General features: G+C 33.0%; 2 protein-coding genes across 26 annotated transcripts in view; one reads left to right on the forward strand and one right to left on the reverse strand.

Annotated features, from left to right (window-relative positions):
- Positions 1–4776: 4776 nt before the first annotated feature.
- LOC114315287 (uncharacterized) lies at positions 4777–7631 on the forward strand. The gene is made up of 3 exons (XM_082883235.1): positions 4777–5172; positions 5297–5374; positions 7440–7631. Exons 1-3 carry the CDS (start codon positions 5023–5025, stop codon positions 7467–7469), a joined length of 258 nt encoding a protein of 85 aa, XP_082739361.1. The 5' UTR covers positions 4777–5022; the 3' UTR covers positions 7470–7631.
- A 5681-nt stretch (positions 7632–13312) lies between these two features.
- LOC114315288 (uncharacterized) overlaps positions 13313–15545 on the reverse strand; it is an 81680-nt gene continuing 79447 nt past the window's right edge. For 7 of the 25 annotated variants that reach the window (XR_003647724.2, XR_003647723.2, XR_014338105.1 and 4 more), the window contains 4 exons: positions 15431–15525; positions 15257–15358; positions 14650–15146; positions 13970–14309 (listed from right to left, as the gene is read on the reverse strand). Coding sequence is in view for 6 of the 25 variants with exons in the window: in XM_082883255.1 (XP_082739381.1) it covers positions 15491–15525 (35 nt within the window). In the remaining 19 variants the exon portion in view is untranslated. Of the gene's footprint in view, positions 15147–15256; positions 15359–15430; positions 15526–15545 lie in introns of all 25 variants that reach the window. The other 18 variants (XR_014338101.1, XM_082883241.1, XM_082883253.1 and 15 more) reach the window with 11 other exon arrangements.

Genomic DNA, 15545 nt, shown 5'->3' on the forward strand with positions numbered 1-15545 from the left:
GGCCATTTTTGCATATTGGTTTATCCCTATTTGTGTTCATTGTTTGGTCTTGCTTAAAACTGAAAACATTCTTTTTTTGGGGCTGCCTTGAATCTGTATTCATGCTTCATGTTCAAATAATGCATGCTTTGTATAGCTGTAGGCCATTGCGTGTGCCTAGTTTTGCATTTCGGGTCTCATTCCATGCATCGGGTGCCATGTTTCCGTGATTCGGGGCTGTTTTATATCAAATTTCAGTGCTGAAATTACATGCTTGTATGCCATATTTCATGCCTCGCCATGCCTTGTTAGAGTTGCATACTATGCCTTAGGTTTGGTCCTCGGTTTGCGTGCATGCGTGCACGCGTTTCGAGAGTCTCATTTTCATCTAACGGCCATCAATTTTGGCATGCTTGCGAGCTATCCATGTTAGTTTAAGTCCATCATCGCATGTTGTCGCATGCCATGTTTACTTACATGTTTAGGTTGCGCGCCTAGTATACATTGCTCATTTGCATGTTCATGTTGCATACTTAGCCTCCATGTCTAGGCTGCATTTCATTGAGCATGCATCCCTTGCCTCTTGATCAATCATGACAGGAGTTGAGGCCCTTTGATGTGTTTTGTGCTTGCATTTCATTTGATATCAAAGTTGCAAAACTTGGCCTCTTAGGCCATCATGCGTAATTGATGGCCCGAGGGTCGAGGGGCATACTCCCTTGAGTCCATTACATGATTGGGAGAGTGGCCACGCATACACTTGCTTGAAATTCCATGCCATACACTGTCTGTTCTTGTTGCTGTCAAAAACCAGATTCTGCAGGAACTTTCTGCCGACCGGCAGTATTCAGTGCCGACCGGCAATCCTTCCTGGGCCGGTAGCTTCATCAGCAGCCGATGGATATTTTCAATGGCCGGTGGACATTTCCTTCAGCCGATGGTGTTCCACAGTGTTCAGGGGACCTATCCCAGAACTTTGGCAATTTTCAGAGAAGCAGGGCAGTGTAAACCGAGGCTGCAGTGGTATGGTACGGACTTTCCGGACGAGACGGGTTCGAGCATGCATCATTCGCGTATCCCGAGACAAGGGCTGTGGCCACCTTTCCTTTTGCATTCATTCTGTTAATTAATTAGAAATTCTGTAATAATTAATGTGTTTATTATTCGGACTATAATATTTATTTGGACCCTCCGAGTGAGGGCAATTATGTAATAAGTGTGGGTGAGTGTGTGTATGTCTTCCAACCCCACGTCTTTCTTCCCTTTAATTTACCTGCTTATGAGGGTAGACTAGGGCATATTTAAAATCAGCATACCTTATGCTATGCATGCGTGCATTCATACATTTGCCTTGCATGCACCGGGCTTAGTGCATCATTCTAACTGCATTTGTATTTCAATTCCAAATTGAATACGTGTTAGTTGTAGCATTTCACATGTCATTGTAGATTAGCCGAGCCTATCCTAGTTGCATCTTGCATGTGTTGCATTAGCCATCTTAACATGAACTAGGATCATGCATATGATTATTAACTAGTTTTTGTTTTGGCTCGGAGTACTCGGTAAGCATTTATGCTTTAGCATACCGCATGCGTGTGAGTGTTGCCATAACAGCATGATTACCATGAGGCTAGCTGCTTATGTGATATAACTGCTTGAATGCCTGTGGATGGAGGTTAAATTACCCAAATTGGGATAACGCATTAAAACTGTGAGTTTTAAGCCCACTAGATCGTGGCAAAACCATCTTTTCTAAAAGCCCACTTGAGGGTGGCAAAACCTGCATTTTAGCCTACTTGCGAGTAGCAAACCATTTTCAAAACAACACATGCAATGTTTTGTTCCAATTTAGGCGATTTGGTCTATACTTGTTTGCTGTGCGCATAACATAGTAATTCTAGGCTAATAACCAGAATAAGAACACATAACGTTTTCAAAATTGGATATCATGGTTAGTAGAGGCCGATCTTCGGATCGGGCGAGAGGGGGTGCTCATAGCTGACCTTCCCCAATCGTACCCAAGTTCTCGAGCCGAGGCAACTTTGGTGATGACGGACACGTGGCCTTTGGCACCGAGTTAGGGTTTCCTAAATTCCCCTAAAATAAAATATTTAGGTGGCGACTCTGTATCTGGCAAAGCAGTCCATGTTTGGCACTTCTTTTCAAAAATCTGTTTCTCAAAACGATTTGCCGGATTTGGACTCTTTGGTTCAAATTAAGAACCGTGACACAAATTGAATTCGAACTGTAGTGAGGCCCACGGGCGCGTCTACAATACAAAACACAAGGAGAGGGGATGGCCCTCTCCTCTTTGGGACCTCAAAACCACCTTTCCACCATTGAAAATCCTCTGGATTTCAGTGGTGAGAAGGCCTAAACAAGGTGGTCCCAATAGCTTAAAAGGATGGTTCAAAACAAGGCCAAACAAGGCCTAAGAGGGAATAGACTACCCCTAACACAAAAGTGACCTTAAGCAAACATCACAAGTATGGAAAATCAGAACTTTTTACAGTAGAAAGTTAAGCTTAAATCAGCATGCAAATAGGTCTAAAAGCTTAAGCCAAAACAAGGGATTAAAATGTTAGTTTCTCACCCTTGAAGAACACCTTCAAAAACACAACTCCAACAGCCTTTTCTGAGTTCAAATCAACCCAAAAATACTAACACCAACTCCTAAGTACCTCAGCAACAAAAGGATGGTGTTCTAGTAGGTGTTTGTGTGCAATAATACGAAGATTTTACACTTTTGAGCACAAACAAGGGTAAATGAAGAGAGAGAGGTGAAATATAGAGAGAGATATATAAAACTTCAATATCAACTTTTCAGAACCTCTGGAAAGGGAGATGGGCCTCCCTTCTTATAGAATTTCAATTCTTAAGCTTGTTAAACAAGCTTGAGTCTTGATTCAATCCCTCCATACACGTGTATGGAGGATGAGAATTGTGCTCACCAGTTGTCACAGCTGGCACAAAAATATCTGTAAAAGCAGATGGAAAGGTTTCGGCCGAGAAATATGGCCGATTGACTAAAAAGAGTGCCGATCGACCACCAGTTATGGTCGATGGCAAGAAAACAAGGCCGATGGCATAAGGCTTTAGCCGATGGGTTATAGGGATGGCCAACAAGCCACCCTCTTCCCTCAGAAGCAAAAACCATAAGTCCTTGGTCTACAACCAAGCACAAAACAAACAAGTTGAGAGATCTTAAGGCAAGGTGCGCAGCCAAAACCTTCAAGAACTCAAAACGAACACGAGCATAGATGATCATCGAGTGTTCAAATGATGACGTCCAAGTCTTGAGGACGGTCAAAAATGAGGTATATACAGATACTGATAAGGCCTTCAATTGTCATATCGAAACAGAATTTCAAACATATATTCCTACAGCTAGCAGATAGGAATGCAAAACACATACAAAATGCACAAGTCACATATAATCTCATTCTTAAAACTTAATTAACATTCTTAATAATGGATTATGGGTTAATTACGGACCGGGGATGTTACAATTTGGATTTGCGTACCCCTACTATAGAAAATGAAGAAAAAAGAGTGTTTCGGTGGCGATGAGAAAAGAAACGGTCAGTGAGAGAGGAATGATAAGAGACAAGTGATGCAGGCGGTGGTAGAGTGGTTGTAAGAGAAAAAGGAGATGCGAACGGAGAGAGATGGAAGAAGGAAGGCAAACAACAGAGGCGGTGGCAGAGCGGCCATGAAAGAGAGAATGGAGGCGAGCAACGAGAGAGAGAGAGAGAACAGGCAAACGGCAGAGGTAATGGTGGAGCGACAATGAGAGAGGGAGGGGAGGCGAGCGGCGAAGGCAACGACTCTACTACAATAGTAAGGTAGAGAAAAAGAGTAGAGGGAAGAGGGAGGGGGCTAAAAAATAGGATGTGAATGACCATATAACATGTATATATATATATATATGAATAGTTTTATTTTTTTACACTAATTTGTCATTATGAACAAAATGTTTTAGTGTCTGAACTTACGAACAAAAAAAAAAAAAAAATTCAAATTTAAAATTTTGACCTGAGCGCCCTAAACAAAATTCAAAAATTTTAGGTTGTGTTTGGTAGAGCTTTCTAAATATGATTTGAGAGTATGAGTTGTATTTTGAGTTTGTGAGTTTTGGAATTATGATTTGAGTGTGAAAAATTTGTTTGACAAAAGAGTTTTGAATTGAGTGGAGAATTTTTGATGCGTTATATGATATTTGAAACAAAAACTTACAACTTATAACTAAACATACAATTCAAAATTCTATTAAAGCACATAAATTTTTTTTAAAAATTCAAAAAATATTTTTTTCGAATATATAAAAATTAACATATGTCAATTGTAAAAAAAAAAAAAAAATTACACTGTTTCGATTAACTGGCCGGATGTCAGGTTAGGCTAAATTTGAAGAAAAAAAAATTTGAAAAATGCTCCCCACATAGAGTTTTCTGTAGAGTTATGAAAATGTGATTTAAGAATTCATTCCAAACATCATATTGAAATATAAATGTAAAATCATTATTTGAAAATACAACCAAACACAGCCTGATTTTCTTTATAATTTTTACATTTTTTTTTCTATGAAAAATTAAAAAATCAATCAGATTATGCTGATTTTTTTAAGAATAATGCTTGGGACCCCCTTTTGGGGGTCACCCCCTCACCCCTTTGCCACGTGGCGGGTGGTGATTAGAGAAGTAAGAAAAAAAAGAAAAAAAAAAAATGTAACCAATAAGAAAGAGAGGGGGTCAAGGGGGTGAAAAAAAAAAAGGGATGAATCATTGTTGTTTTTTTAAACGCATCATTTCCAAAACAAACCCAAAATATCTACTTGCCAAGTTGCCAAAAATTCTAGAGTGCGCCAGCCGAAACCTCGATACTTCACCCGGTTTTCCCAAACCAGCTCTGGGTTCGAATCGGGGCCCACCTTACCCGCACTATATAAGAACCTAGGGTTTATTGACTTTTGGATCATCATCACTACACTCTTCCCCTGATATCCATATCTACATCTGAAGACAACTCACACGCTGCTCATCAATGGCTATGCGATCCGTCGTTTCGCGAACAACCCTGCGTCGTTTAATGGATTCCTCTCGAAGGTCTGCCTCCGGCCTTCGCTACTTCAGCGATGGCAAAGGTCGTATCCTCAGCGAGGAAGAGCGTGCTGCTGAGAACGTCTACATCCAGGTATTTCTCTCTCTCTCTCTCTCTCTATGTATGTGTTTGTGTTTGTGTGTGTGTGTGTGTGTGTGTGTGTGTGTGTGTTGATTGTTTAGATTTGTTTGAAAATATTTGTTGGGTGTGTGTGAAGAAAATGGAGAGGGAGAAGCTGGAGAAGCAGAGGCTGAAGGCCGAGAAAGAAAAAGCAGAGAAAGAGAAGGCCGAGAAGGTAGGGATCTTCCGATTTCTTATTCAGTGATTAAGTACAATTTCTACTCTAATCTTCAACTAAACCCTATTTTCTTTTGGGTTTTGTCAATTTCCTCATTTTACAGCTTGCAATTAGTATAGTATGTGCTCATTTGTTAGATTAAATTAAAGGCAATTTAAATGTTGAATGGGTCAAAATATAATAAGTTGAGTAGATTTTTAAAGAATCTTGTGTTCTATACTTGGTGATCAAACATTCTTTGTGATCCCAGTTCAACTCCAAACATCCACAATTTTGGAGTTTGGGAAAAGAACTAAGCTTTATAGGGCGGCTTGTTTGGTATACATTTTGACATATTTAAGTGTAATTCATCTTGGAAGATATTTTGAACAGGGAAAAGAAAGAAATCAGCTCCTTGTCTTAAACCACTATGGAGTAATATCTTGTGCGTATATGTCTAGGAGTTGATCAACTTTATCTTTCAGCATGATGCAGAATCAATGTACCCAAATGAATGCAATCACTCATTCTTCATGTTATTAAACCTCAAGAATTTCCATGTTACAGAGACTCTTACGTAGTGTTTGGTTGGGAATTTGGGAATATATTTAGAAACGGAAAAGGAAAAGGGAGGTGAAAGATAAATAAAATATATTTATATTTCACCTAATTTCACACACCTTTTCTCTTCCCTTTCCCTTTCCGAATCACTCAACTAAACACATCGTAACTATAGCATACCCCATAAAGCACATATACTTCAAAAAAAGAGATGTGTGTATATTGGATCCTTATCGAATACCGATACTCATCGGCTTCTCACAAATATGTATTGAATACTTTTTAGTTAATTTTTTATTAATTTTGGAATATTGGATACTTAATTTTAAAATATCAGATGCGCGAAGTCACGTATTACTTCTCATATTTAGTTTTTGATAAGAGGAATATAGTGAGAGTTAAAATAATAGAATTTGTCAAATTAATGTATTTTTATTGTCTCTCTCACTCTTTCACGTTTCTTCTCTTGCTCTTTTTCTTTTTTTCGGTGTTGGCATGTATGGATGATGCTTAATTTGCTTTTGCTTTTGCTTTTGCTTTTGCTTTTGCTTTTGCTTTTACTTTTAGTTTTGGATGTCTTTTGAATGTTTGAAAACTCTTAGCTTAATAAGAATCCCTTTCTTTATTTATTAATTTACTTTAGGTTTTATTTTCATGTATATTACATTATTAAAATTAAAAATAAATTTTTTTTTACGAATATATCCCCGCCGTATCCGTATTCTACTTTTTCAAATTTTGGCATATCATTGTATCTGGTATCCGTGTTTCCTCGAGCATACCCAATCACAAAGAGGTATATGTTTTTCAGTTTGTTTGGACACCAATAACCTTATTATGATCTACTGTTCCTAATCTGAGAGGAATCATGTCTCATGCCTTTATTGAACAAAAATATTAATGGGAGTAATGTGATAATGGCTTTTTGGCTAAAATTGAAAATTGCCAAACGAGGCTAGCAGATTTTTTGCATTTTGTAGTAGCTCATTCCTATTTTATAGATTTGGTTGAGATTTGTATGGTCCTTGCGCAAATCACTGGGATTCATTTTATATTAGGTTGTGAATTGTGTTGATTGATGATCTTGTTAATGTGTTATATGGTATCTTCATCACCAAGTGCCTGTATTTTTCCTGTCTTGTTTAGAACACAATTCCGTTTCTGTAACTTCATTCCACACTTTTCCCCCACCGGGGTGGGTAGGGGAGATGTTTAGCTATGGTCGTCGGAAAACATATACATGGGATGTCATGAATATGATCTCATAATGTTGCTTCTGAAGTGTTTGATGACATTTTCTATTCACTTCATTGAGTTCAAGAACATCAAACAAGTTTTCTATTATCGCATTTTGTTAGATGTGTTCACTCCTAGGTCTTCCCACTAATGAAAGTATCTCAGTTATTTAGAGTGTACTCTTGATCTTCACACTATATTTTTTGATTATTGGATTGCACTGTACCTTTTGGTTTTTTGTATATTTATGAGTCTCACACATTTGAAATCTTTTCTTTATTATCAGAAAGCTGAAGGAGAGCCTCATAAGAGCTGAAGTGGTGGTTGTCTCCAGTGAATGATGGAGCTCTTGCTTTGGAAGTACTTAGTTCGAATAAATGTATAGGACTTCACGTGACTCTCTATGAGACTTTGTTTTTCGTTTGTATAGAGTGTGACCATCGTTGATCTCGAATGGTAATGGACTTGGCATTGCTTACTTGCTTCTGTGTGCGCATTACGTTTTCTTGCTCACTAGCTGATTGTTGATTTGTGAGGGCTAGGAGAATTGCACAAAGGTCTAAAAGTTTCTCCTCTTACTTTTATATCTTATATTTGGTAGGGGCTAATTAAAAAATTGACAAACTGCAAACCTGTCCGCTCCGATTTGGCTTGGTATGATTTTTTCAATGCATAGTTAGGTGTTGAAAGAGGCGAACTTGTGTTTAACGATTCAGTTTGTGGTTTTATAGTTGCAAATTTAGTTTGGAATCGAACCGGATTGTTTGAATAAATATAATAAATATGCATATATTATAGGGTAAATTATACTTACCTTCGTGAGATTTTTGACAAACACAAGACCTTATCATGTGGTTTTAATAATTATAGAAACTTCTTTTTCTTTTGTTGATAATATCAAATTTTCTCATATTCATTAATTCAGTACAAACGATGTTACTTGCTATTCAAAATGTTCATATCACCCATTTGAATTGAGTGGGAAGAGATGAAAATTATTAAATCAATCAATAAATTATTTAAATGAATATTTTCACTCATCTCCCCTGAAGTTTTGTATATATATTATTAAGAATAAAGTTTTGTATATATATTATTAAGAATAATGTTATATGTATTAATTAATGTACTAATTAGTATATTAATAGATGATGTGGCATAAATTTATAGATTTTGAATATTTATAATTTGTGTAATAGGTGGGGTCAGTAATAATGGCATAATAATAATTGGTATACTAATGTGTACATTAATTGGTGCTTATAGCACTACCGTATTATTAAAGATCCATGCATATTTTAACATAACACTTTAATAATTTAATGTAAGACTATAATAATTAATACAATATTTATAAGACTTATTTTACACTATATAAACAACAAAAATTTGATCAATTTTAATTAATGCATTTATTATTTAAATTTCTATTTTCTTTTCTTCTTCCTTTTTTTTTTTTTTAAAGTTGAAACCAATTAATTAAGTTTGTTTTCCAGCAATTTGTTCTACTTATTTATTTATATGTAAAAAAATTATTTATCTTAAATTGTGAAAATATTATTAACAAATTTTAATTGTCATTAAATTTCTACTCGATGTATATTTAAAAAAAAAAAGAAAAGCGTAAGTTATTCTTACATGACTAAAAAAAATTAAAAAATAAATATAGAAGTAAAAAAATCTAATTGGCTCACAACAAATTAAAATTAGTTAAAAGGAATGAAATATCAAGAATTCATTTGAGAATAATAAACAATTCAAACAATTTGAGAATATTTATTTAAAATTAATCTTTACTTGAATGGAGAAATTATTTGAGAATACTATAATACTCAATTAATTTGTTGTATGATACTTAAAATATATTTCTCCATCTTTATTTTTCTCATTTAAACTATTTTTATTAAATTAATTTCTCACTGTTGTTAATAGTTGAATTTTTATTTTATTTTTTATTTTATAAAAGTTCTTAAAAATTATTTAAATAATAAATACATTAATTAAAATGATAATTTTTACATTGTTTATATAGTGTGGAATACATCTTATATTAAATTAGGATTTATTACACATTATTCTCCTAAACAATCGTTAGATTGTCTATTTAGCCCCTGAACTGTTGATTGAGTCTACTAAATTCCTAAAGTACATAAATCAAAGTTTAATTTTAAGATTTAATTTAATAGAAATATTAACCCGCGTTTTTGTAAATATGCATAGATTAGAAGTTTAATAACTCAAAAATAAAAATTAAAACTTGAGAATAATATATGATTGAGAAAAGATAAGATAATAATAATTTTTATACAGTAATGCAAATTGTTGAGAAAAAAATTAATCTGTTTATTTTAACTTAAAAAAATTCAAATAATAAATGCATTACTTAAAATGATAAATTTTAGGTTATATGTGGTTTGAAATAAGTCTTATATTAAATTATTAGGATGCTATCTAATATTAATTTTAGAGAGATTATTTATTTTTAATTATTTTATCAAAAAAATTAAGTTTTTTTCCATTAAATAATTTAATAATGTCTTAACAATTTAAGGATTTTATTTAGTATTGCATGAAATTTAAGAATTTTATTAAATAATGGTAAAATATGTATGAGCCTTTGATAATATATATGCAAAATCTCAGGAGATGTAAGTGAAATTTTTCATTTGAATAGATAAAGTAACTAAAGGACAATTTCGTCAATTTTTGTATGACATCAGCAAATTCTGTTGAATAGTTTAATAGTGGGAGAATTTTGTTAACAGTTTCAAAAGTAAGAGATATTAGTGTAATTATTGAAACCACAAAAGAAGTCCTGTATTTGTTAGAAATCTCAGGGGAGATAAGTGTAATTTACCTTATATTATATAATTTGTTACTTATTGTAAACTTAAATATCTTATCAATATCAAATATATATACATAATATATTTTACATTTACAAATGTGTTTTTATATAGTGGTATAATTAGTTTTTATTAATGATTTAAATAATTCTTAAATTGTAAATAATATTTTGTGGTTCCGTCATGAATGATGACAAAGTTAACCATGGTTTCAAATTAGATTGGGTATTCCTTTTTTTTTTTTTTTGTAAACTTTAAAAATAAAAATCAAAGAGATTATATTTTTTATTTATTAAATTAGGTTAATTAATAAAATAAATTTTTTGGGTATAATTGTTTATATTTCAAAATTTTAAAAAAGAATAAAAAAATGGCTTGTTAGATTTATTTAATTTTCTCCTTATAAAATATTATTTCACAATGCTTATGTAAGATATTATCTTTGATTAGTCTTGTATCAGAATTAATCAAATTTTTTTATGCACACACTTTATCCACCCTTGTACATAATTTTTTATTCCGCCTTGCCTTGGTCGTATGTCATTTCATTTTTAAATTATTCAAACAGTAAAAATTCAATTGATTATCATTTCGTGTTATCTTATTATGTCATGTTAGAAATTCTTACCCTTAGTTAAAAGTAAAAACTTATTATTTTTTTTATATATATTTTTGTAAGTTAAGCTTAATGAAACAAGTCTCTATTGGATGAAATTGTTCATATATATATATATATATATATTACTAGATTGACATTAAAATAATTGATAAAAAAATTATTATTTTTAATTAAGAAAACTATATCCATTTAAAATTTTATTACATACTATCAATCCACTTTAGACAACGGATTCAAAAACTTTCTTAGATTGATTATTTATTATAAATTTGTATTAAGTTTGATATTAATTTGACACATTTAATATTCGTGTCTATCATATCTATGTTTATATAAAAAATAATTAATTTTAACTCACTAATTTCATACACAAGCCAAATCGTATTATCATACAAAAAGATTTCACCACTGATCTGTAATACTGCAATGTGGGAGAAAGAGCAACATCCACCAATTTTTTTTTTTTATTATTTTTAAACAATTAAAGTTACATATTTATAAAGATAGATGAACAAATAGTCCACATACAATTGGAAGAGTACCCCTTTGGATGAAGGCCCATTCAATTGGAAGATTCTATTCTATTGATGACTTTGTATTTAAGATTAAACAAGTTAGAGGTTGCATGGCTCCACAGGTGGATGAGGTGGGCTGTTGGTACTGATGTTGCTAAAGTGGGCTGCTATTAATGCTCTGTGCCTGTGCTGATTTGTGTTGCCCTGTGCTTGTTGAGCTTGGTGTTTCATTGGGATTGAGATTGTTGTTTTTATTTCCTTTGGAGTTGGTTTCCCATCAACTTTGAGGTTTGTACTAGTAAATGATTGTATATTTTTTCTGTTATCAATTTAGTTGGGATCTTGAAATTATACTTTGATGCTTTTTTGCATTTTCTTTTTCTTTATTGATGTATGAAAATTTTATAGTATATTCTACTAAAAAATATATAGTACATAGAACATGAATGGTCAAAATTGAGCCATATCATCAAAAGTACCCTGGTAAATAAGTTATGGGCTAAAATCATATTTGTTCATAATTAGAATCAAATTGATCATAACTTAGTTATGAGCTATAACCACATTTCATAACTAACATCATTTGGCTTATAACCAATATTACATACTTCATAATCACTAATCACATATCTCGTAACCACATCTCATAACCAACACCTTTTCCCTCAACCACACCATTTGGCTCATAACCAACATCATATCTCTCATAAGCACTAATTATATATCTCATAACCAACAATATTTGACTCATAACCACATTTTATAACCAGCACTATTTGATTCATAACCCATAACTACTAATCACATATCTCATAACCAATATTTTTTGGCTCATAACCACACCACTTTAAACATAACAAACATCACATATCTCATAACCACTATTTTGTAATCTGATTGTCAAAATCTATATTTAGCTCTCTTCCACTTAACTTTGAAGTGGAAATGTATGTTTTATTACTAGACATAGTTATATATGTGCATATTTCTGAAAATTTTCTTTAGATAATGGACCAACCAAAACTAATAAACAAAGATTATTTGGAGAATATTGTGCGTAATACTTTAGATCAAATGAACGAACTCATAATCATTAAAGCCATATCCTACCTGTTAATCGCATTGTACGATTATAAAATGATAACTTAGACGGAATCTAAACATATGTTTGGTTTATGTTTGAGAGATGTGTTTTAGAGATAAAAAATACGAAAAATTGTTTGGTTTGATTTTTTTCAAAAGATGTTTTGAAAAATTATTTTGAGAGAGAGTTTTGAAAAAAGTGATTGATTTGATGTGTGTGAGAGAGAGATTTGTTTGGAAAACTTGTTTGGTTTACAAGTTTTGAGAAATTTTTTTAAAAAAATTTGTTTGGTTTGATTACTTTTAAAAACTAATTTGTAGAAAAAATTTCCCAAAATTTTTTCAGAAATACAAACCAAACGAACCCTAAGTTTTGCAATATTGGTTTGCAACATTTTAACAATTCCGCTTATGACACAATACCGCTTTCTTAAAAATTGATTTTTTTTTTTTTTTTTTTTTGCTGAAAATAAAAGTTTATTAGTGAATTAATGATAAAGGTGTGATGTTGGCTTGCTTATTTACATCCCATTCACAATAAATAGATTATTAATCTGCAAACATACAATCTCCCAAAAACCTTACTAAAGAATGCAATGGTTAAGCCTCATCTGGAGAGGAAAAAAATTTATAACACAACAGATATTCCATTTACTATGCATTTACTAGCTCCACATATCATTGCAAAATTAAGAGAATGAAACTAAATTATGTGAGGAAACAAGTGAGGTACATACCAGAGGGAAAGGCAAAGCATAATGCATTTGTAAACTTTATATATATATATATATATATTATAGATTACTATACTTTCTACAGAACATTTTTGGAATAAAAAAATCTTAACCAATCGATCACCATTTTTTGCTTCCAATAAAAAGTCAGCCACATAATTAACAATTGCAAAATAGAATAATGCTTGGGACTCCCTTTTGGGAGTCACCCCCTCACCCCCCCCTTGCCACGTGGCGAGTGGTGATTGGAGGAGCAGGAAAAAAAAGAAAAAGAAAAAGAAAATGTAACCAATGAGAGAGAGAAGAGGTCAAAGGGGGTGAGAGGAAAAGGAGGGATGAATCATTGTTGTTGCAAAATATCATCCAAATAATGTAATAGGCTAGTTAGATTGATAGACATAGACACAAATACTAGTATGTTTCCAATATTTCAAAAGCAGAAAAAGGAAGTAACAAAAGAAAGTAACAGGATATTAATTAGGCGGCATTGATGTGCTTGGCAAGGGTAGCAATTCATCTTTCTTCGCTCCCACAGCCTCATCCACTATCTTCCCTTCTTCGCTCCCACAGCCTTATTCACTGATTGCAAAAAGAAATAAAAAAATAATTTTAAAAAAATTGCCAGAAATGTTCATGCAGGGTTCAAAAAAAGGATTTGTTTTCTCAGTAGACACTCAACTCCTTCACAAATTGATAGTTTTGCAAAAAGCATTGGATACTTGAAAATGTTTTTCCCAGTATTTCTCACATATATGAATTTTGGTAGTTGAAGGAAAACCAACTTCAATCCATTACTTGGTCCCCTCGGGCCAAAACCCACAACAGAGAAAAAAACAAACAGAAAGGTCAGACCTAAAAAATCGACATGAATGGAATCAATCAGCCATGAATGCATATGATGGTGACAACTTCAGGTCAGGGCTGGTTAAAATGTCTATTAATATTTAGGAAAAAAATTCAAAATCAGCCTCGTTTTGTTATATAGATGTGAATGGCATGGACTAACAAATTCAAACAAATGAAGATGAAACTTGAAAATTTATAACCTTCCTTTTTCCTTGTGCACATCATTTCAGCAAAATTACCAATGTCCAATTAAAGCCAAGGACTATTGCTTTTGAGACAAAAATGTATATTAGCCAATCAAAAACTATTATCTAGACCAAGGCTCAGACCAAAAGATCATGGATTGAACAAAAATCCTCTTGAACCTTGATCCTCAGTTATTTTCATCCTTCTTCAAGTCTCTGCCAATGGACTCCAAAACAGTTGTCCCCATGACAAGATCTCAAATGATCTCAAAATAACAAAAGAGCAAAATATGGTGGGGACGATCTCATACACCCCCAGCTCTGATTGCTGCACAAAATAGCAGGCTTTAGAACATAATTTTATAACAAAGGTTGCATTATAAACTAAAAGTTCACTAGGTTAAGAAATACAATAACATCATTCATTGTTACAAACTCATGAAAAATAAAAAAGAATCGAACATCACTAGCTCTATATCGCCCGATATCATCTAGTGAAGCTGCATTATGCTTGTATATTACAAGATCAAGTAACAAGTGAGCCCTATGCAAATAGTGAAACTATGTGCCAAAAGTAGGGAGTACGTAAAACCATCCCACATTATAAAATTAGTCATTGTAAAACATAAGATAGTGATAAGTGGACAGTTGGGTATAAATATATGTACCTTGATTACACCTGAAGACAAAGGTTTCCCTTGCATATATTTGATGACGAAAAGACCACAATCATAGCTTTGGGAATGAGTGTAGTTGTAACAATAAAGTCAACAAACTTAACGATTACAACATTAATGCTTATTTGAAAATTAAGGACGACAATGTAGTGGATTATTTGTTGTCTTGGCGTGGCATGTCTTCCAACTGCTGAAATGCAAATGAACTAATGCCTTGGACATAATCTTCTCCATGGGCATATTAAAGCAGCTCATGCAGTGATTGTAGTTGTTGGTGGTAGGTAGTAAGGTATATAGATCAAGAAACAAAAAAGATGGTACAATTGGCATCGTAATGGTTATTCTATTATCAACAATCTAGCTTGATTTTCTTGATCCTCATGGCTGGCAATACATCTGCTGGAGTCGAATAGATAGGCAACACGTTTTTCCATGTTTACGTTCAAGCACAGCCGGTGGTTTTGCCCATGGTTGAAGAGCATGTAAATCTAAAAATATAACGTGGAATGTACATGCAAAAAAAAAAAAAATAAGGTTCAAATGTTATTGTGCGTGGTAAATTTGGAAATTGGATAATATAAGTATTTTACCACATTACCTCCTTACAAGCATGAAGGGGGCCGGTGTATCTGTCCATCCCAAAATAATCTTATACTATGTCTTTCATTGTATCATCAGAAGGATGACACAAAATCTTTTGCTGCATATTCAATTTGAACATATAAATAATTTGTGCCTATATGAGTAGTCTTTAGGTATGGCTAATACATACCGATACATGGTCGAAAAGTACCAAATCATGTGATCCTTATCTGGATACTTTTTCCTCTGTTTATTTGTCAATTTCACAACAAGAAGGTTTATAACCTGCAGTGCAAAATATATAA

Source organism: Camellia sinensis, chromosome 8 (genome assembly GCF_055761805.1).
Source record: "Camellia sinensis isolate YWXY chromosome 8, ASM5576180v1, whole genome shotgun sequence".
Lineage (NCBI taxonomy): Eukaryota > Viridiplantae > Streptophyta > Magnoliopsida > Ericales > Theaceae > Camellia > Camellia sinensis.